General features: G+C 48.9%; 1 protein-coding gene and 1 non-coding gene across 2 annotated transcripts in view; both read left to right on the top strand.

Annotated features, from left to right (window-relative positions):
* The window catches only part of LOC131924092 (IgGFc-binding protein-like), a 36447-nt gene extending 26421 nt beyond the window's left edge, over positions 1-10026 (top strand). Inside the window, exons 13-19 of the mRNA XM_059279316.1 lie at positions 165-708; positions 1615-2186; positions 2510-3083; positions 4223-4422; positions 7122-7505; positions 9520-9776; positions 9866-10026. Coding sequence (XP_059135299.1) covers positions 165-708; positions 1615-2186; positions 2510-3083; positions 4223-4422; positions 7122-7505; positions 9520-9776; positions 9866-9875 — 2541 coding nt within the window. The 3' untranslated portion in view covers positions 9876-10026. The remainder of the gene's footprint in view (positions 1-164; positions 709-1614; positions 2187-2509; positions 3084-4222; positions 4423-7121; positions 7506-9519; positions 9777-9865) is intronic.
* A 5131-nt stretch (positions 10027-15157) lies between these two features.
* On the top strand, positions 15158-15263 carry LOC131902862 (U6 spliceosomal RNA). Its single transcript, XR_009377144.1, has one exon. It is a non-coding gene; the product is annotated as a U6 spliceosomal RNA (small nuclear RNA).
* Positions 15264-21147: the final 5884 nt, after the last annotated feature.

The following is a 21147-nucleotide window of genomic DNA, read 5'->3' as shown; positions in this document are numbered from 1 at the left end:
CAACAAACAGAATATAAACAAAACCAAAAGAGTCCATGGCACCACATCTCATTACCTTAACAATAGCAGGGCAGTAACCTGCTTTGAATCCCATATCTTATAAGTGGTGGAAACATGCAAAACTATCGGTGCGTCTTACCTCTCACTCTCTCCCCGCCCCTTAGGTGAACGGAGAGTTCGTTGCTCTGCCCTTCCATCTGGACCAACGACTGAGCATTTACCTAAGTGGAGCAGATGTAGTGGTGAACACTGCCTTTGGGCTCTCCCTGGCTTTTGACGGGGACAGTTTCCTGCGCTTGCACGTGCCTGCAGCCTATGCAGGCGCCCTCTGTGGCCTGTGCGGGAACTACAACAAAAATCCCAACGATGACCTGTCCGCAGTAGCCGGGAAACCCGAGGGCTGGAAGGTTGGAGGAACTCCAGGCTGTGACCAGTGCGCGACTGAGCCTTGCCCACAGCCCTGCACACCTGAGCAACAGGAACCCTTCCGTGGCCCCGACGCCTGTGGCATAATCTCGTCCCCCGAAGGCCCCCTGGCACCCTGCCACAGCCTCGTGCCGCCCACACAGTACTTTGAGGCTTGCTTGCTGGATGCCTGTCAGGTTCAGGGCCATCCAGGAGGCCTCTGTCCTGCCATCGCCACCTATGTGGCAGCTTGTCAGGCTGCTGGGGCCCAACTTGGAGAGTGGAGGAAGCCAGACTTCTGTCGTGAGTACTGACCCGTGTGGCTCCACACAAACAGGGTCTCCCCCAACCCTTTCCAGGGGCTCTAAGACAAGAGTCCTGGTGCTTCAGTGGAGCTCAAGGCCCATCCCCACCACCTCCTGTCAGAGATACACCCTGGCACCGATACTGAAAAACACCACCTGGGCAGGGAAGGACCTAGCTACACACCCAGAGTCACAAAGCCTGCGTGCAGACCCCTCTGGGAGCTTCATTTTGGTAGTGGACTTGGATATGACCCAGTGACAGTTACTCAGTAAGAAACCCTGTCAGAGGCCAAGTGACTTACACCCCTGGACCATCTCCCACAGTTAGACACACAGAAGTGTCAGTAGCCCAGCGGTGCCTGGGGAGATGCTACACTGCCTGCCACGCACTGGTCAGACATCAGACACCCTCAGCTGGAATCAGGACCTGTCCCTGGCAGATCCAAGCAGACTGAACAGGAGATGTGGGGCAGCTCCTTCAGGCAGATCTGCTGGGTCAGGTCCACCCTGTGAGTGTCACTCACTCACATACACACTGGCAGAGTCGCACCCTGAAATGGAGGATGTCCGAGAGACCAGCGGGTGCCCCGGTCCTGTCCGCACGTCTTCAGTCAGGCTGACTGGTCTCCCACACACCTGGGCCCCTAGTCAGGCGCTCACCGATACAGCCTTGGTGGGTTCTAGTGTGCTCTGGTCAGACGCATGTCGTCTCTCCCCCAGACAGTCACTTGTAGAAGTACTTGTCAGGATGACACACCCTTCTCAGGGAGACCTGGTCACGCCCATGCTCTACATCAAGTCCCATGCCAAGCCCCCCGGCTGTCTCCGCAGGCTCCTCTTACACACAAGCCCTGCTGGTCCCACCACTGCCTCTGCCTGACTCTCCCTTTTTCTGTCCCCACAGCTCTCCAGTGTCCTGCCAACAGTCACTACCAGCTCTGTGGTGACTCCTGCCCTGTGAGTTGCCCAAGCCTCTTGCCCCCAGAGGGTTGTGAGACCACCTGCCGTGAGGGCTGTGTCTGTGATTCTGGCTTTGTGCTCAGTGGTGACACCTGTGTGCCCGTGGGCCAGTGTGGCTGCCTCCACAATGGACGCTACTACCTGCTAGGTGCCACATTCTACCCAGGCCCTGAGTGTGAGCGGCTCTGTGCCTGTGGGCCAGGTGGCCAGGTCAGCTGCCAGGACGGTGCAGACTGTGAGCCCTACGAGGAGTGCCGGATAGAGAATGGCATCCAGGCCTGCCATCCCACCGGTTGTGGCCACTGCCTGGCTAATGGGGGCATCCATTATGTCACCCTTGATGGACGGGTGTATGATCTTCATGGCTCCTGCTCCTATGTCTTGGCACAAGTCTGTCACCCGAAACCTGGAGAGGAGGAGTTTTCCATTGTGCTTGAGAAGAACTCAGCTGGCGATCCCCAACGTGTGATGGTTACAGTGGACGGCCACGATGTGGTCCTGGCTAAAGGACCACAGGTGAGTGGACACAAACCTATCCAGAGTTCTGGTAGGACCTGACTCCACCTTGGCCTCACCCTATAGGGTCTCAGTAGACCTTGGAGAGCTCCAGAGTATGGGAATATCACTGCCCCACCCCAATAGTTCCGGGATTGTGGGTAAAGGTCCCATCTCAGAATCTGTTGTAGTCATGGCCTCAACCTGAGAGCTTAACAGGGCCTGATTTTAGCTCCTAAGACTTCCAAGAAGGTCTGAGATAGACAACACTCTATGCAGGAACTATGAGTACGTGCCTTACACTGAGGTGCTCACCCCTCATCCTAACTGACCCTTCCACCCAGGTGACTGTGGATGGTGAAACTGTGGTCCTGCCTGTGACGAAAGGCCACGTGACTGTGACTGCTGAAGGCCGAAACATGGTTCTGCAGACAAGCCAGGGAATGAAGCTTCTCTTTGATGGTGATGCCCACATCCTCATGTCCATCCCTAGTCCCTTCCGGGGACGGATCTGCGGCCTCTGTGGGAACTTCAATGGGAACTGGAGTGATGACTTTGTGCTGCCCGATGGAACAGTAGCCCCCAGTGCAGAGGACTTTGGAGCGGCATGGCGAGCTCCTGGCTCCTCTTTGGGCTGTGGTGAAGGTTGTGGGCCCCAAGGCTGCCCTGTGTGCTTGGCAGAGGAGACAAAATCATATGAGAAAAACGAAGCCTGTGGGAAGATCCGAGACCCCCAAGGTCCCTTCAAAGACTGCCACCAGGTTCTGAGTCCCTTGGAATACTTCCGCCAATGCGTGTATGACCTGTGTGCCCATAAGGGCAACAAAACATACCTCTGCCGTAGCCTGGCAGCATACACTGCAGCCTGCCAGGCAGCTGGTGCAACCGTGAAGCCCTGGAGGACAGACAGCTTCTGCCGTGAGTGTCTGTGGGCCCCTCTTGGGAACTCCTGGGCCCTGGAGAAATCCCTGCCCATGACAGGCCTCCTCTAACCCTGCTCCAGCATCCTCTGTGCCTTCCCCCATTTACTTGCGACTCTGGGATCTCAGACCCAAGTCAAGAGTCCACCCTCCCCAGACCTCCCACCCACCTCTTCCCAGAGCTGTTCCCAGCTCTTTCTGTAGTGACCTGGAAGGGAGTTGGTTGGATTGAGAGCCCACAAGAGTCCTGAGTTGTGACTCACTGGCCCCTACCTCAGATCCTGTGTCCTTTCACATCCTCAGGGCAAGGCTCCAGCTAACAGACGCCCCAATCCAGGTCCACACACTTCCAATTTGCAGGGCAGGAACAAGTCACGTCAGACTCTGCATGACAAGACTGTGGCCACTGACGTTTGTTTCATGGCAGAGCCATTTCTCCCTCAGTCCTCTGGGGGCAGGACCTAAACACAGGGCCATCATCACTCCATAGTATAGCAACTGTCCCAGTGATGACAGGAGACACTGTCTCCAGCTCTGGACTTCCTCCTGAGTACTAGGCTGGTGTATCCATGGCCTCCTGGGTAATCTCTGGTGACCCTTGGATCTGAATGCAGCATTTCATCCCAAACCTGATCCTTCTTCTCTATTCCAGTGCCCATTAGAGGCCAGCCTCACCATCCTGGGGTTACTTAGTTAGAGCCCAGAGTTTTGCCTGTTTTTCTACTGTCCTTGTCTCAACCCTCTGCCTATGATTCCCCATCCCAGTCAAGCCTCTGCCTGATTTTCTCAATGAACCCTGAGCCGTGATCACTGGAGCCGTAGCTGTTTAGCGCACTGGGCATGAGCTCTTTAGCACAAGGTCTTCAGCGCTTGTGTCCTCTACAACGTCGTGTTAGGTTTTTGTACTGTGGCAAATGCTTGAGAGAAACAGTTTTTGAGGATCTATGTTGATTCAAGTGTCAGACATTTCTGTTCAAGGTAACTGGATGCACCCTTGAGCCTGATGTAGGACAGGGTTGTGGCAGAGAGAAGCAGATGGAGGTAACAGAGCCAGGCACAGAGCCAGAAGCAGGGAGCGGGCAATAGACATTCTTAAAGGCACAGTCTAGCTGATCGATTTTCCTCCTCTCCCTCCAGCTCTCCAGTGTCCCGACCACAGCCACTACTCTGTGTGCATGAGCTCCTGCCAGGGCTCCTGTGCTGCCCTCTCTGGCCTCACCCAATGCACCACTCGATGCTTTGAAGGATGTGAGTGTGACGATCACTACCTGCTCTCCCAGGGTGTGTGCATTCCTGCCCACAACTGCGGCTGCACCTACAATGGCCAATATATGCCGGTGAGCAGGGACTCCAAGCAGGCAGTAGGGGCGGGGGAGCTGGAGGGACATTCAGAACTGCTGTGCTCTGGGTTTCTGTTCAGGGATTGGGACACCGGGGGCCACCACCTGTTCCCAGCTGCGTCTGCTGTGCTAAGTTACCCCAGACTCGGCAGGTCGAAGCAAGAGAGCTTAGTTGCCCACAGCTCTGGAGGCCAGGAGTCAAGGACCAGCTCACGGCACTAAAGTCGAAGCACTGGAAAGCTGACACTGTCTAAGAGGTTCCGGAGGGAAATCTCTGCCTGTGTCTCCCACCCTCTGGCGGCCTCGGTCATTCCTTGGCTTGGCCACACCACTCCAATCTCTGCCATCACTTCTCTGGGTGACCTGATATCTCCCTGTATAGTTCTTTCATGAGCGTCCATGGGATTCCCCACCTAGACGATCAGGATTAATTCCCCATCTAAACAGCATTAATCACACTGCAAACACACATTTCCGTTTAAGTAGCGTGCTTGGTCCCAGGACTTGGGAATTGCTATCTTTGGTGCAGGGGCATTCCTCCACTACCCTTCCCTCTCTGAACTTCTTCACCTGCAGAGTGGTTGAGTCAGCATCCTGGCTCCACAGACATTTGATGCTCAGGACAGCTGGTACCCAGTGCGCATAGGCCTCATCCTCCCATGCATCACATTCAGCAAACAGAACAGAAGTTATAATAGTGCAGTGGGTGGCTCCACTACCAATCATTCAACAGTGTGCTCTGGGATTTAAGAGTTAATTTATCCTTGCTGATGCTTTTTGAAAGCTCTTTGTGTGACTAAGTGTGTTTGACATGTTAATTCGTCCTGTAGTCACAGCAGTCCAGCAGAGAGATACGATTGCTGTTCTTCCCATTTTACAGAGAGACTGTTCCTAGTCAATGTGTGCCAGCTGCGAAGGGAGCCAAACTCTTCTTCCTTCCTTCCTTCCTTTGGGTCTCACTGTCTCCTGGAAGCCATCAGGGATCCTCTGGCTTAGGTCTGCAGCCTCCTAGGGCTCTCACAACCAGCTGTGCTCCCCATCCCAGTTTTGGACCCCTTCATTTACCTTTTAGCCTACTCCTGAGCATCTACCTGAGCCTCCTAAACTCACATTTAGAAATAAGGAAATGTATTTATATGACATAGATGACAATTATCCAAACCAGGAAAGCAATGTTGACTCAACACAATTATCTAATCTGTAGATTTTAACCATATTTCACCAGTTGTTCCAGTAAAGTCTTCTACAGCGATTACTTCTCTCTGGGCCAGGGGCCAAGTGAGGGTCAGACTCTGCATTGCTTTCATAGAATCTGATGAAATCACCAGATGTAGAAGGTAGCTAGAAGACAAAACTATCTGCAGAGCCTAGGACCAGAGAGCAGGGGTCTGTGAGAGCTGAAGGAGCCAGACACTGACATGGAGAAGGAGCAGCTAGTGAGGGAAGAGACACAGAGAAGGTTCATGTGTTGTTGAGGTGAGTCCTCTGGAGACCAGCACATAGACAAAGCTGAAAACCCAGTCGTTATTGTCAGCCAGCATCTGCATGGGGAACTTGTCCAAATCACTTAGCCTCAAGTCTTACAGCCCTGTGTTTTATGTACTAAAATCACATCCTGGTTGTCACAATTCAGTCAGTAAGAAGCAGAACTAAAGACACCAAAAAGCAAGGTTTAGGGACTTTTCTGGAACTATGGACCAGGTCTCTTCCATGGATTAGGTCTTTATTTCCATGTTGGCAGGCGTTGGGGCCTACGTGCTGGGTTTTAAGGTCAGAATGGTATCTCTAACATGGTGTCAGTTGTGTTAAAGTCTGGAGCCTGTTACACACGGAAATGCATTCCTAGGGCAGTGTCCTCTCTGCTCTCACACCAGCACACTGTGGGGACGTACTGCCCACTCCTACATATACAGTCAGCCTGTGCAGTGTTGCCAGTCACTTCTAATCAGTTGTTTAGGCCAGTTTTAGTTGTTTTTAGAACCGTGTGTTTCCAGTATGGGCCAAGGATTCTACCTCCTCACTTTGCTTTTGTGTATTATACTCACCTGATGGGTCCCATGAAGTTTGTTTGGTTTCTAGACTAATGCATTTGCTTTTTTGCTGTAAGAAAACAGCTAAGGGAAGCTACTTTGTGGAGAAAATGGGGTTATGAAGCTCGAAGTTTTGGAGGCTAGTAGTCTAAAAAGCATTCATGATGCAGACTTTCATGAAGCCCCCCCCCCCCCCCGCATGATGCCATGGCAGGAGCATGTGTATGCCTCTGTCAATGTGTGGTCCCTCCCTCTCCTTTAAAAGCCACCATGTTTTAATCGTGGGCATTCTACCTTGGTGACTTTATTATTCTAATCACCCCCAAAGTCCTCACTTCTAAACATGAGGTTTCCAACCTCTTCATACATAACACTTTGTGGAGTAAACTCTTGCATGAGTTCAGGTAGACAAGCCATATTCAAACCATAGCAAATACCCTGAGCCCGTAACATTATCTCCATGTGGTCTTTCATTCTCCAGTTGGCTTAACTCAGGCTTGTTCTCACAGTAACCAGGCACAATCTGAAGGGGGAGGCAGAGTGGTGATGGTATAGACTGCTTGGCCTCTAAGGACCATTGACACTCTACCACACACACCATTTCTTACTGGGAGCTTTGATGGGTTCCCCATGCAAATGCACATAATCCACCCTTTCTGTGCACAGGTGAACACCTCACTGATGACCTCAGACTGCAGTGAGCGCTGTTGCTGCTCCTCAAGAACCGGCCTGACATGCCATGCAGCTGGCTGCCCATCTGGCCACGTCTGTGAGCTCCAAGGAGGAGTCCGGAACTGCCAGCCTGCCCGTGGCCTCTGCTCCATCTCTGTGGGGGCCAACCTCACCACCTTTGATGGAGCTCACAATGCCATCAGCTCCCCTGGTGTCTATGAGCTTTCTTCTCGATGCCCAGGACTCCAGAAGACTGTGCCCTGGTACCGCGTGGTTGCTGATGTCCAGCCTTGCCAAGGCAATGACAATGTTGTGGACAAAGTCCACATCTTCTTCGAGGATGGAATTGTGACTGTGACCCAAAGCAAGGGCGTGTGGGTAAGCCTGGGCACAGAGGGCAGGGATGTCTTCCCTGGGCTTTCCTTCTTCCTGTCACAGTGGCCAACATCCTGGCTACCCAGTGGCCTTGCAGTCTGTCTCCTTCATCCAGGTCTCTGCACTTTTTTCTGGATTTGTACCTGTCTCTATCGGTCAGCCTGGGTCCCTCTCCTTGGCCTGAGTTCTTACATTCGAGTAACAGCATAGCTTTGCTGTTGATCTTAATCAAGCCTCCACTGGTTACCAGTGACAGGAAACCAAATGCCTCAGGGGGAAACGAATGGACTGGCTCCATATCTGGGAAACCCAGAGACGGCCCCAGACACCCCAGCGACACCGTCAGGAGTTACACCTGAGGTTTCAGACTTGTTTACCACTTAATCACCTTCATGCTCAGAGTTTCCCCTTATGGGGGCAAAGATGACCAGCATCTGCCCTAGGCCTGTCGTCTACCATCTTTGCCACCCGAGCACAAAGTCATCCAACAAAAGTCCCAGTGTGCACCTCACTAGGCTGGTTTGGACCATATGTCCCCTCCTGGAATTTGTCGCTGTGATCTTAAGCATAGAATGCTATGATTGGCCAGGCTGAGGTCACATGTCAGGGATCCCCCTGAGCCATTCGCAGGGAGGCACCGTGATTCCCTCAGAGGATTCAGTGTAGAGTTGTGCTAATAACTAAGAAAGATTACAGTAAAAGGACAGGAGGCAAAACCAGCAAGAGGGAAGGAGCCGCCCAGTGCAATCCTAGAGACACAGGCACTGACTCCCAGGAGTCCCCTACTAGAATCACAGAGTCCACACATCCTCCAGCAGTAGTCACAACAAAACCTGGGAAATATGTTCAGGGAGGTTCGTATGAGCACACTTCAAGTTTCCAGTGATGCTGGTTACATCGGCACTGTCTGCCTAGCATGGGCAAACATGGCTGCCACTGCTGTCCTCCTGAGATTGTAAGCACAGCAGACCAGGGACCCAGACCATCCAGATCACCACTTCTTCCAGTACCTGGATCACAGCCTGATAGCCCGGAGGTACCAGGAAATCTCAGCTTTTGTGAATAAACTCAGCCCTCCTCAGAGCCCTGGGCTGGGTCACTGACATGCCTGAACCAATTCTTACCGCAAAGCTTGTAGCCGGTAAGACTTCCCATCCGCCGAGTCTCTGTGTGTCCTTTTCTGTATCCATCCTTCTCAGCTCCTTGCTTCCAGCGTCTATAGCCACTCATACTCCATCGAGGGGAACAGACAGAAGTTGGAAAACGATCACAAGGCTGCTGAGTCTGCAGCCTCTGATAAGAAGCTGAAAGTGTCCCACGGTTGTTACACTGCTGGGATTATTATCTTCATTCAGACTCGCCCTCCAAGAAGAGATGATACAATTGCTTCTGCTGGAGATCCAGTTACTTACAGGCAACCTGGGGGTCTTCCACTTTAAAAACTAGGACTTCATAGTCTAAGTCTGGAATTCCTGCTTGGTTTATCTGTCTGGTAAAGAATGTTTTGCACCAGACCTTGGAAAGTTGTGGAGAAGTTTTGATCCATGCCTCCACACTTTTTCTTTCTATCCTTATCAATGTATACAGAAAGATATTCTCCAAAGATTAATAAGTTACTATTGGGCCAGGGACATGGTTTAGTGGGGAAGCGAACCTCCAAGCCAATGGGACCTGAATTTGGTCCCTGGAGCTACATGGTGGAAGGAGAGAACCAATTCCCACAAGTGCCAGCTGACCTCCACGTCTGTGTCAGGGCATGAACGTACACAGAAATTCATTCATTAATTTTACATTAGAGCAGCATGAGCATGCACAGTGAGCTGTGTGTGGACACCCATCTCCAGCTGTCTTCCCACCTGTCCATCTCTCCATGTAACCCTCCTCTCCAGGACCCATCCCTTCCGGCACCTGTCCCTGCCGCTTTGCTTTGTTCTTGTGCATGAGGACTCCAGTGTGGTGTTCCCTCAGCTATTGTCACTCAGGTCTCACGTCTCCGTTTCCCCTCCCCCTACACCAGGTGAATGGTCTCCGAGTGGATCTCCCAGCTGATGTGTTAACATCTGTGTCTGTGAGGAGGATGCCTGATGGCGCCATGCTCGTCCACAAGAAGGCAGGGGTCCAGGTCCGGCTTGGAACCGATGGGCAGCTGGATGTGATGGTCGGTGATGACCATGCAGCCCTGCTGTGTGGGGCCTGTGGAAACTTTGACGGGGACCAGACCAATGATGTGCTTGTCTCCCAGGAGAAGTGGAAAGCACAGGACTTCTCCTCATGGTGAGGATGGAGAGTGGAAACCAGAAAAAGAGGTGGTGTGGTGGGTGCTCAGGCTGCAGCATGAAGAGCTAAATGTCTGTCTCTTGCAGTTCCAACTGATCAGTCATCACTGGCAATGGACACTTCAAGACCTGCCTCTTCCAGAAGTTCCAGTGACTGAAGGATGTCCTGTGTGTCCCCTCCCTGTCCCTCCCCTTTGCTGAGCCGCTAAGGCCAAATCTGGAAGCATTGAGTAAATATCTAGACCCAAGTTGCATGCCAGTGTGTCTGCCTCCTGCTGTCTCCAGCTTCCTCCCCACTGTGGGAGACATGGATGATGATGAGTCTCTTAGGAGAGGGCAGGTGGCTGCATGGTGGGTGCCCGGGCAGATGAAGAAGCAGATGGCCAGAGGGGGGAAAGCATTGAGGAGATTGGGAGTCCCAGAGACAGATGATTAGAAGAGTGGATGGATGAGATGATGGATGACTGGATGGGGGAAGACCTGGAAGGAGGAGAGAAAGACAGATCTTGGCTTTACCATTGACAAGTCTGGTGAGTTGCCTGGTTCCTCTCTGACTCGGTTTCATCACCTTTAAATAGAACAAAGGCTAGTATTTTCTCACAGAGTTGGTAAAAATGAACAGGGAAGCTGATGGAGACCATGGAAAGCTAGGTAGAGAGCACATACACTAAGCAGAAGGGCACGTCAAACACCACTGCTTTAAGATGACAGAAAGTGCACCTCTGGTTTTAGTAACATGGAGGTCTTTTGTGACTTTTGGTCAACTGGTGGAAGGGAAAGCTTTGTTGGAGTGAGTCCAGGAAGCAGAGATGTAAGTGCAAGGATCTCTTTTGAGGAGCATTATTACAACCTAGCTGGAGTGGTCCTGGGTTTTATCCTCTACATTCAGCTTCTAGGGGTGGGCACAGAGTAGCTGGAGAGCTGGAGTCAGTTTACAGTTTGAGGATGTGTGTGATGATGGTGGGTAGGGATGTGGATGGATGCTGAGGGCAGTGTAGTCATAAGTAGGTGCCGGACCAGGAGTTTATGGACAGCTTAATGGAGGTTGGGACTGAACGGTATTTGGAGTATTCGTACTAAAGAGAATAAGGTGGAGATATAGAAGCTCGTGGGCAGAAGGTGAGGTGCCTGGAGCTGAGGCTCTGGAGGGACTGTAGTTCAGGAGCTGATGCTATCTAGAAATGAGTAATTCCTTTCCAGTGGGCTAGGACCTCCAGGGCTATCACCAACACCACTGAATTCCCATCACAAAGCGTGGTGTGACCGTGGGACTGACAGCTTGGTTTGGGGACATGGTCACTGGACAAGAGGAAAGCAAGGTACTGAGAAGCCACAGTGTTCATGGGATCTGCTTGATTTTGGAGAAGAATCGTGATTGGAGGAGCATGTTGGGAGAGCTTGGGAGTTAGTGATGCTAATCATAAGGATGGGAGTACGTCTTTCATTATGACTGTGGACTTCAGTATTAGAGGTGAAGGGGCGAGGGAGAAAGGACGCCAACATGGCGCTGAAGAGCAAGGGCTGGGAGTCTTACCCCTTCTACCTGGGCAGTGCACGTGAGGGTGGAGTAGAAGTAAATTGTTTCTTCACAGGGCAGCAATGCCTGGTTAGAGCAGCAGAGTGAAGAGAAGCTGCAGACGCTGTACTATTTGGATATGAAGTGTCCCTCAAACTGTTGCATGTTCGTGGCTGAGCCTCGAGCACATGTTCAGAGGTGGCCTTTGGGCGGGTGATTCTGTTACTGCACTAGAGAGTTCCTGTTTCTTTTCTTCTCAGAGGAAAGAATTCAGCTGAGAAACATTAACACCTTAAGCTGAAGTGTATTTGGCAAAGCAAAGTGATGATACACATCAGAGTGCTTACAGTGGGCTGTCCTGAGACGGGGATAGCGGCAAGAGATGGCAGATTGGCTATGGTTGTAAGAGGTTTATATAAGTGATATGAGATATGAGTGTATATATGAGATATATTCATGAGAATAAGAGGACGCTTTTCTCTCCCAAATCATGGTGCACCCATTCATCCTTTAAAGGTATTTCTTCCCATGATTCCTTGAAAAGCTCTGGGGAGGCAGGAGGACAGAGTTGCAATGCAAATTATATTATAATGAAGTCAGGGTCTTTTGACCATGCAAACCCTCCACTAATGTCCAAATGTGGCAATTGGGAAATTCCTCAAAGTCTCTGTTTTTGATATAGTGGGAAGAACCCAATTGTAGCATCAAGGATGTTTAGTCACCAAAAGACATTTTTGACAGTCAAAAGCCACAGCCTCCAAGATACAGCTGCTGTTTCTTCTACCATGGCCAACGATGATGCGTGATCCTAACTAGTCATATCAATTAGTCTTATCTGCCTACCTGGTCTCATTCCCTCCCTCAATCAATATGGACCCTTATATTTTTATAAGAGGGCAAAGTAGATGTCTCTTTCTTCAGTAACTTCCTAAGACATAGACCCTGCCTATGGATTCAGTATCATTGCTGTCTATGTTGGTAACCAAGGCAGTTACATAAACTGTTGATATAAATAGCTGCATATTTTGTTGGCTGGAAAGTCCCACAGAAATTTTGTCCTGTTTGATCTAGTGTAGAGTATGATGCTTCAAGATCTGGTCCAGGAGAGATGGATCAATATTTTCATCATATGACCACCTGAAGCTGAATTTATTGAATTCTGAAAGAACCAAACCAGGGCAGCCATTATAGGAAGCAGGGACCAAAATTGCAGAGTGAAATACAGTTTACCAGAGGAACATAGAGGCCAACCATGGTCGCATCCATCCACGAAATGATTGGGAAATTCTAGCAGTGAGAAAAAGGCACCCGGGGACAGGAACAACTAGGAGGGAAGAGAACAGGAATCAAAAGCCTGTTGTGTCATGAGGAGAATCTGGATGTTTAGTTTTTGTTTTGTTTTGTTTTTCTGGAAGCCCCCATAAGGCAAAGGGAACCTGGATGGGAGATGGATTGAGCTATGACCATTGAGTATGTGCTAGCTACCCAGTTACGCCCCGAGGGTCCCAGGGCTAAAAGTTAGTGGATATATTTTGAAGATTGGAATAAGGTGGAGACTGTAGCTTGAGCCTAAGAATGAGTTTGACAGACCTAACTGTGGTGACATTCCCCTAAGAGAGTATCCCCAACAGAGGAGATCCTAAACAGAGCGGATTTCCATTCACTCAAAGACAAATTAGTTTTGTTTTGACAAATTAGTTTAACAGAAAAAAATACAGTATCTTAAAAGAATTTTCAAAGCAGTCAAGAAAGGATTTATTTAGTGAGGCACAGGTACAAGTGAGCATAAGTATTATCAGACACATCCCATAAGGAAAACTCCAAACTCAGGAGTTAGGATCAAGAGTCCATAGGTTGTTCATTTGACGTTGGCCCTTGAGGTTTCTTTTAAAGAAGATATGTAAGTTCTCAGTTGGTTGCCTGCTCTGAATAGGACTCACCATGAGCACTTTCTGAAAAATGGGGTTTTCTGAAGGACAAGTGAACCAAATTAGTAATGCCCTTGATGCTTGGCAGCCATTGGAGGACTTAGGTAGGCTGGAACTGACAATCAGAAGTGCTATCCTCTGAGGGCCTTAGGAGCACTCAGCTCAACCAGGCCAAGGTCAGAAGCCTGGTTGGGCACTTGTAGAACCTTTACTATTATCAATTAACTTTACTTTCTATTACATACGGGGCGGGGGGAGGGGGAGAGCAAGAGAGCACATGTGGAGGTCAGAAGACAACTGTGGGAGTTGATTTCTCTCTTTTTTTATTTAAAATTTTTCATTCATTTTACACACCAATCAAAGATCCCCCTCTTCCCTCCTCCTGCCCCCCAACCTTCTCCCCAACCCAACCGCCTTTTGCCCAGAGGGTCCCACGGATTAAACTCGATTAAACTCAGGTAGTCAGAGTTGATGGGCAGCACCACCCCCTGCTAAGCCTTCTCACTGGCCCTAACTTCACTCTTGAGTTACACTTTCCTGCTGGGTGTTTGAGACCATGCAGGTGGCTGACAATCTTTCCTTCTTTTACTGTTAAGACAATCCTGACTCAGTAGAGTTACTCTCTGGGGGTTTGAAGGTGCTCCTCTGTCTCTTTGCTGAGGTATCAGGATCTTGCTGACATGTGGTTTCTCTGGGACACAGAGGGGACATTTCTTCCCTGGGTGACTCTCCTCTTTACAGGATGTGCACCATTGGCATCTAACCCCTGGTGACCCCACGCCTCTCTGATCAACAGGACAGAGTTCTAGTGCCATGTTACCTCCTAGGTCCTGGATGACCTTCCAGGGCAAGGACCAAAATACTGGATATCTTCTCAGTCCCTTTATCCTCCTCAGGTTTGACCACCAAGCTTTGGTTGAACACCCCGCCCTCCCCCACAAGGAAACTTGCATCCATCCCAAAGAGGAAGTGGTGGGCCCTCATTCCAACTTCTCTGTAACATTCAAAATAAACATGTAAATAGGCCCTGATTTTTTTAAAGACTCGGGTTCCTACACAGTTAAAAAAGCCCGATAAACAATAGAAAACACAGTAATTATCTTGATAAGCATGAAACATTTGTTCTTTAAGCCGGTTCTTATAAATGTTACAAAGAACAGATCAATATCTTAAGAAAACCTCCTTGTTCTAAATAAAGAGCCGGGTTTCTGTTTTATATCAGTATGCTGAGTTTTGACTTTATGAAATTTAAACCCTTTTTTGTTTTTGTTTTTGTTTTTCAAGACAGAGTTTCTCTGTGTAACAGCCCTGGCTGTCCTGGAACTCACTCTGTAGACCAGGCTGGCCTCTGCCTCTCTGGTGTGGGATTAAAAGCATGCACCACCACTGCCCTGCAAGGAATTTGAATTCTTTAAATGTGTGTGTGTGTGTGTGTGTTACATATAATCCTCAAGTTTCATTGTCCACTTACCTAGACCTGCAACATCCTTAAGGTTTCTGGTTTGCCTTCGTCTTTCCTTTTCCATTTTGGAAAGAATCCAGTCATTTCACTTTAAAACAGCAATCTCACTTTACTGTCTGCAATCCTTCCTTGTTCATAAATATTGTCTTTTCTTTTTATGCCCCCACTCCTTTTTTTTTTTTTTTTTTTGATGTTTTGAGACAGGGTTTCTCTATTAACAGTCCTAGATGTCCTGGATCTCACTCTGTAGACCAGGCTAGCCTTGAACTCACAGAGATCCAAGTGCCTCTGCCTCCCGAGATTAAAAGCAGGTGCCACCACACCTGGCTCTTTTTGCTCTTTCTTATCAAAATCACATCCTATACCCTTCTCTATGTCTGTTCCCTGCTTGTTGGCTCCTTCCTATCCTGCTTCCTTCCTTAATGAGGCAGAGAAACATGACAAAGTCTACCAGCATATTCAAAGGAAGTGGAGTGCTCGCTTCAGCAGCATGTATACGAAAATCGGAACAATACAGAGAAGATTAGCCTGCCCCTGCATAAGGAAGATGCACAAATTCATGAAAAAATTCTGTATTTTTTATGAACTTGAATATGGAAAAGGGAAGCTGAACAGCAGAACAAAATAAATAACAGGTAGCTGTCCAGATACTGTGAGAGCGTATATTCTTGTCTATTGTGGGCCTTGGGTAGTATCTGCCTTTTCAGAGTCTAAGCTATGGGCTAAGACATCCAGCACGTTAAAGTCCAGCAAGAATTCCCATGACAATGAAGCTTTCCAAGGACAAGGGACACTTGACTGCAAAAGTCACTTACTACCAACTACCAGAAGAAAAAGTAGAAGGAAGAGAAAATACACAGAGGGGGGGTAAAGGTTTTATGTGTTACCCCTGTACTGCAGCTTAGGACACAGCAGCTTTCTCTGTGGAGCTGGAGGTCATAGCAAATGGTTGTTTCCTCATAAGGAGCCAGGGGAGAGAGAACACAGTGGTACAAGCTGGACAGGAGCCTGCAGTTGGGTGTTTTTGTTCTTTTGGGGACCTGCCACACAGCTCCCAAATAAATCACACACGGAGGCTTATTCTTAATTATACATGCTCGGCCTTAACTTGGCTTGCTTCTTGCCAGCTTTCCTTAACTTAACTTATCCTATCTACCTTTTGCCTCTGGGCTTTTCCCATTCTCTTACTTCTATAAATCTTACTCTTACTCTGTGGCTTGCTGTGTAGCTGGGTGGCTGGCCACTGGAGTTCTCCTCCTTCTCTGGCTGCTTCTTTTCTCCTTCCAGATTTCTCCTCCTATTTATCCCCTCTGTCTGTCAGCCCTGCCTATTTCTCTCTCGTGCCTCAATTGGCCATTCACCTCTTTATTAGACCATCAGATGTTTTAGGAAGGCACAGTAATACAGCTTCACAGAGTTAAAAAAATGCAAAAATATAAACAAAAGAAACACAACTTAAAATAATATTCTCCAACAGGAGCCTCACTGTTGAGGCCATGTTGGAAAGATGAGCCCAGAACATTTGTTCTTTTTACAGTATTTTCCACTTAACAGAGAACTAGCTAGTGGTAACCCATGAACTTGTGGATCCCAATGTCTTAAAATTGGTTCCCTGATCCCAGCATCTGCAGGCTCCAGAGCCAGTCCTTTTTGGGATGTAGATCTCAGGACTTAGCATCTAATTGTTCATCCTTCCATTTTCCCATTTGGATGATCATCCTTTACAACCAGGAATAGTGAAAAGCTTTCAGGAGCAGGGGTGGGGGAATAGTCTTAGAGGGACCTTCTAATGCTTTTCAAATTGTACCCTTGTAAATGAGATTATACTTAATTTCATTCTCTACCAAATGTTTATCCAGTGATAAGTATGGTAAGTCATGGAACAGGTTTGCTCACAGGAATAAAGTATTTGGATCAGGATCCAGCTTACAGATTTACAGTCAGGGCTGTCCTTTAAGGCCATAAAGATCTGAACATGAGGAACTTTCATCCGTGGGCCCGAGTTCTGGGAAAGGAGATACAGGCAGAAGATGGTGTTAAAACCTATACTCCTGTTCTTAGGCCAGACCTCCACAGCATTCAGACAGTTGCATCCAAGCTGTGTTACAGAAGAAGTGCAAGTGGATTTTGTTTTTTTCTTAAGCAACTGGGGATCAAATTTGGTTCCATTTTTAAATGATGTAGCCAAGGGGGTGGATGGTTGGTTCCACATCCAGAAGAGAAAAACAGGACACTGGGAGGAGAAAGGTGTCCCTTACTCACGCCTTGGGCTGGGGAGGAGAGGTGAGAGCAGCCTCTTCACCTGGGGAGCCTCAGATTCCGTCCCCTCTCCCTTGTGCTTCCATCTATACATGCTATAACTAAGGGACCAGGCTGGGTACGATCCCAGAGACTGGGCATCCTGCCAGTTCTGTCCCCTTAAAATGGCAAGGCATGAGAGTGCTCGCTCACCTGGGGCCAGAGACTGAAGGACCTAGAGGAAGAAAAGTTAGAGTCTGCCCAGGCTGAACAGAGCCACACGCACTCCTCGGCACGGTTGATAACTCCCCCACATCAAGACATCCAGGCATCTGACTCAGCCTGTGAGGAAGGGATGAGTTTGAGATCCTGGGCCTGCTTCAGGTAGGGCTTATAGCCAAACTACTCACACTTGTGTGCGCGCGTGCATGTGCACGCGCATACACACACACACACACACACACACACACACACACACACACACACTATGAGACTTTAGTAAAATGTGAGCATCTGCCATTCTGGGGGTTTTATGCCTGGGGGAGAAAGAAAAGACATAGTGTGGCTAGGTGGAAGTAGAGATCAAGCAAGGGTGGTATTTAGTGTCCAAAGGTGAGGCAGACAGGGTTGCAGGCAAAGGACTGCAAGACAGGTTCTGAAGAGCAAGCCTGGTCACCATGATGTGCTAATTACTATAGTGTCCCTTCAGGGTTGTCTCATCTCCACAGGGTCTCATGTGGCTGGTCTAGCTTTTATCAGACGCAAGAAAGTGACTCAGGGCATTGCAGGGAAGACCAGCCTCTGATGGCCGTGTCCTCTCCTGTGGCCATGTCCTCTTTAGCAAGACATTATTATTCCATATAACTCGGGAGTGGGAGTGGAACTCTCCCCACAGTTCCCTATACTCAGCATAGAGACATTCGTTAAACACTAGGTTGTTCTCTGTAACAACAGCAGGTGGATGGAGCGCAGCACTGCTGTGGCCCGTGCCTGAGAAGTTCCTCCATAAGAACTGCAACTCACACAAAGCAAGGTCCTTGAAAACCCCACACAGAAAAAAGAACTGCAGAGCCAACCAGGATGGAGAGCGCACACGGAGCCTGAGACTCGCACAGAAAGCATGGCCCTGTGCTCATACTGCTACCTGAGTTATGGCTAGGATGGACTTTTCCCTCAGTTCTTTGTTCTTGAAGGAAATCATTCTACTCGGAAACACGGATAGTTTAAGAAGTTTGTTAAGTAAAGCAAGGCACAAGGATGGCATAGTCCGGAGAGCTTGGGACAGGCAGACTCAAATGAGAAGACAGCAGCATGAAATCTCAGATTTGATATTTATAGAAGAGGTTTTTACGCATAGTTACGAGGTGGATAGAATAGTCATGGAGTAATGTGGTCCTTTCATAGTACATTGGATCTCCCTTTTAGGGCTTTTCTTCCCATGATCCTCTTGAAAAGCTCACAAGAGAGGGTCAAAATCGCAGTGCAGGGGGATAAGTAAGCCAGGCTCTTTAGAGGACGCAGATCCCTCACTGGTGTGCACGTGTAGCAGCTGAGAAGGGCCCCTGGCACCTCAGCTTCTGATACAACAGAAAGAGCTCAACGGTACCTCCTCAAAACTGGACCTTCAACTCAAAGAGCGCGTTCGACGGTCGGAGACAGAGCTGCAAGACCCCGCTACAGTTTCCTTCACTTCGCGTCTGTCTGCCCAGCCTCGACTCCCTACGTGAATGTGAGGGGGTTGACATTGTCAGTGGACTGATCCATTAGCACGTTTGTAGTTTTATGGAATTATTGGCAGGTGGTGGAGACTAAGAGGCAGGGCCTGGTCGAAGAAAGTTGGTCACTGAGGGCATGCCCTTGAAAGCTCCCTCCCCAACCCCCACTTTCTTCTGCCATGTCCCACTGCCATGATGTGAGTGACTTGCCACTGGCTGAACAGCAATGGACCCAGGTGACCATGGACTAAAATCACCACTCCTGTGAGCTAAAAGAAACCTTCAGCTCCCCTCCTTAGGTTGTGTATTTCAGATACTTTTGTGACCGCAGTGAAAAGTTCCTTATGCAGAGGTGTTGGAACGCATCAGTTGGGGGCATTTCAGGTCCATACCACAACAGTCCACCTCTGGTCCCAGTGGATGCCTGGCCATCTGACCACGCAAAATGAGTAATCCAACTTCAAGAATCCCCCCACAGCTTCAACAGTCTCAGTATTAGTCACAAGGCCAACAGTCTCTTCTAAGACTCAAGGCACTGTTAGCTATGAGCCCTTAAGTAATAAAGCATTTACATTCTACCAACACCCAATGGCGCAGAGTAAATATTCTTGTTCTACAAGAGAGGAATGCAGTAGGGGAGGTGGTTAGTAAGGAAGCATTGGAGCAAAGCTGTACCCCAAACCAGTAAGGCAAATATTTTATAAACACTGTAGCTACAGCCCAGAATTTAGAGCGCATGGTTGCATCATTGGCACCATCTGGGTTCTTATGGGCTTGGTCATACTTATCCCTATGACTTGGCACACATGACCTTTCACTCTGGCTCCAGTCAGTGCCTGTAGCTTTTCTTAATATACATGCAGTGCTTATGGCACCACCACCATCCTAGGGTGTCCATGGCAACTTGGACCTCACTTCTACTGACTCAGGCATTGCCCTACAAGGACCGCACTCCAAGGATTCTGTCTCTGCCACATAGAACCTGACAGGAGCTTTTCCCTGGAACCTTGTGCAAGCTTCTGCAACCACATCGCTACTGCATTCTTCGTGCATGCCTGCAAATCCAGCACCACGTGCATGATACCAAGTTCTGGCTGCCAACTCAAGATGTAGCCCAGTTCATCTGGATCTTGGCTACAGTGGCCTCTTAGTTCCTGTGCCTCTGAACCAGAGAAACATTTCCCTGCATGGACATCTTCAATCAAGGCACCCCTGTGGCTGTACTTTTCTCTTTTTAAAGAAGATCCTTTCCATGCATCTCATAGCCTGGAAATCAAGCGTGGTGGGAGCAGTGTCTTCCTTGAGGCACCTTTCCTACGGTGTGAAGCGTCTGTTTAATTGCACCAGTATTTTGAACAATTACATTGGCTTTATTCACACTCGCCTTGTCTGTGGCTTCAAATGCTCCCGAGCCCCGAGCTACACACTGTCCCTGCTTCCCTGCCCCACTTTCTCGCTCCATTCCCACCACAGGCCTGATTAGGAGCAAGCAGAGATAATTCCTCCAGCAAACAAATCACTCCATTCCTTTTAGATTCAGTTCATGAGTAGCATAGAGCAAGAGTCTTTGCCAGAATGTAGTGTAAATGGCCTTTACCCCAATTTCCAAGTCCTTATTTCTGCCTAAAACCTCGTGAGTACGGTCTGTATTGTCCATATTTCTGTTGACGTTTGGGCCTTCAAATGTTCCACCACATTAGCCCTATATGTTCTGCTACTACCTTCTGGGGCTTCTCTAGCTTCTGTCTCCAAATCTTTCCATGCCTATCTTTTTAACCAACCAGATCCAAAGGTACAAGGACCACACGGTCAGATTTAGTTATATAATGACTCCTCTTCTCTGGACTAATTTTTCTGTATCTGTTACTTTTGTCATTGTTGTGATAAAAAAAAAACAGCCTAAGAGAAGTAACAAGAGGAATAAATTATTTGGGCCCATAGGACAGCCTCTGGGGGTGCACAGGGCATCATGGCTGGATGCCATCCAAAGCGGGAGCAGGGGTGCCTGGGTACATCAAGCAGGCACGCATCAGAGTCGGACAGAAACAGAGGCATGGATAACCTTCAAGGCCTGTCCCTAGTATCTTGCTTCAATTTGTGAGGCCTCATGTCCCAAACCTCAGATTCCATAACCTCACCAAACAGTACTAGTTGCTGGCAACCACATATTAAAATATAATAACCTGTGGGAGACATTTCATATTCAACCAATAACATCATGTGTTGTACCAGCCTTTTGGGAGACACAGATTACATCCCAGAAAGCCTATGTGCCCTCTGCTACTTCCTCTGAATCCTGAGACCCCCATATCACATCTCAGGAAAATACTAAGGTAGGCGATGAGAAGACATAGATTCATCCCCAAATCAGCCAGTCCCTTCTTCATAGAGAGAGGTGGAGGACAGGAATATTTCAAATACCAAACCAAATAATTCTCTGGGGTGGAAACATCATGCCCTACACAAAAACCCAAATCAGGGCTTCAGACTATACATTCCTAGAAACTGCC

The sequence above is a fragment of the Peromyscus eremicus genome, chromosome 1, assembly GCF_949786415.1.
Source record: "Peromyscus eremicus chromosome 1, PerEre_H2_v1, whole genome shotgun sequence".
NCBI classification, from domain to species: Eukaryota; Metazoa; Chordata; class Mammalia; order Rodentia; family Cricetidae; genus Peromyscus; species Peromyscus eremicus.
This window is presented reverse-complemented; position numbering and strand designations above follow the sequence as displayed.